General features: G+C 44.3%; 1 protein-coding gene across 1 annotated transcript; it reads right to left on the reverse strand.

Moving 5' to 3' along the window:
• Positions 1-305: 305 nt before the first annotated feature.
• Positions 306-1,535, reverse strand: hrh2a (histamine receptor H2a). The gene has a single exon (XM_016542403.1). It carries the CDS (start codon positions 1,413-1,415, stop codon positions 306-308), a length of 1,110 nt encoding a protein of 369 aa, XP_016397889.1. The 5' UTR covers positions 1,416-1,535.
• Between the last annotated feature and the right edge of the window lie 259 nt (positions 1,536-1,794).

Raw genomic sequence — 1,794 nt, forward strand, 5'->3', positions numbered from 1 at the left:
TATATATATATATATATATTTGTCCAGGTCACATTTAAAAAATCTTAAAACCTTATTATCAATATCTTATTACTTTTCATTGCCACCAGAGGGCATTAAAAAAAATCACTTTGCTACACTTAGTTATGATTAATTGCATTTGTACTTTCTGTGTGTATTTTTAATTACGCTGTCTTAATACTTGTGTTCCCTGTAGGCTGCTGACAGATAAATAAATGAGCAGATACGAAGACAATAAGACAAAACAACAGCACATTAAATTCTTTCAATCTCTGTTGTAACAGGTAAACAAACTTGTATTTCTACTACCTTATATTCCCATTAGCTATGATGGTAACTGTAGCACCAGTTGTTGTGTTGCTGTCGACCGTCTTTCCATTTTCGATCTCTTGCAGCAGCACGCAAGTTCTAGGCAGAAGCCCTGCCCTGTTTGGCAGAGGGGCGTGTCCACTCATTGGCCCCTCCTCCATTGTTGCCATCGGAATTCTCGTCCCTGTTTTACATCCTCGTCCTCCGCAGAGCAGCTTGGCATAAGCCGACCTGAAGTCTCTATTGAGTGTGGCGTAAAGTACTGGGTTTAGGGCAGAGTTTGCGTATCCTAGCCAAAGCACCACCGACTGCACTGTACGTGGCGGGTTGTCTTCGTTACGTATCCCCATTATCGTAAAAAATGTGAAATACGGGAACCAGCACACCACGAAAGCGCCAAGCACCACTGCAAGTGTCACTGTGGCTTTGTGCTCACGCAGGGTGAGCATCGTCGTTCCTGGCGAAGATGACGAACCCCGTCGCGTAGAAATGATCAGTTTCGCCTGTGTCCTTGCGATGCGAAAAACTTGGTGGTAGCTCCAGCACATGGCCACCAGGGGGAGATAAAACGTCGCAAAGGCATCGACCACTGCATACGTTGGATTTAACTCAAACCGGCAGTCTCGCGCAGGGTCGCCCTCGCGAATATTTTGCACACTCAAGTCTCGTGTATTCCAGCCTAGGTGGATGGGTACAAATGAAACACCAACCGAAACCAGCCAGATTGTCGCTAAAATCACACCAACTCGCCACGGAAGCACTAGCATTGGATAACGCAACGGGGCAGTGACCGCAAAGTACCGGTCCAAGCTGATAGCAAAGAGATTGAGTATGGAGGCGGTGCATAGCATGACGTCTAGCGAAATGTAGATGTTGCAGAAGTGCGCCCCCAGTGGCCACTCACCCGTAACTTGGTAAAGGGTGGAAAACGGCAGCACGAGAGCGCCCAGTAAAAAGTCAGTAACCGCTAAAGAGACGATGAAGCAGTTGGTGACGTTACGTAGGCGTCTGGTCGCGTACACAGCCAGACAAACCAAAATATTTCCACTGACAGTGAGTAGGGTAAGTACAGAGAGCGTCACAGCTAATGCTATCTGAGATGTCATTTTGTTTGTATTTGGGTGATTTCTTCACGGTTTTATCAGTAGAAAAACACTAGGAATTCAGGTTTGTTTCTGTCTGTTTTTCTGATTTTCTGGCATTGTGAATGTTCCTGTAGCTCAATAACGCCAAAATGCAAAGCAGTTTTTCTTGTTCAAGATGTTCAAAATGCAAAGCAATTTTTTGTAAGTCAAGATGTGTGATTTTCTGAGGGTCTTATTGGTAGATGAACATTAGGAATGCAGGTGTGTTTGTGTGTGTCTTATCTTATTTTCTGTTTGTGTGAATGTTCCTGTAGCTCAAAGTTGTGTGTTTAATTTCTGGCAGTGCACATGGTTGCATTAGCGAAATGCATTAATGCAGAATGCAATGCAATTTTTGTAG

This window comes from Sinocyclocheilus rhinocerous, unplaced genomic scaffold (genome assembly GCF_001515625.1).
Source record: "Sinocyclocheilus rhinocerous isolate Xijiao unplaced genomic scaffold, SAMN03320098_v1.1 scaffold939, whole genome shotgun sequence".
Taxonomy (NCBI): domain Eukaryota; kingdom Metazoa; phylum Chordata; class Actinopteri; order Cypriniformes; family Cyprinidae; genus Sinocyclocheilus; species Sinocyclocheilus rhinocerous.

What these genes read in the sequence shown, in the direction of transcription:
- hrh2a (XM_016542403.1), bottom strand. Translation starts at nt 1,415, where the DNA reads ATGACATCTCAGATAGCATTAGCTGTGACGCTCTCTGTACTTACCCTA.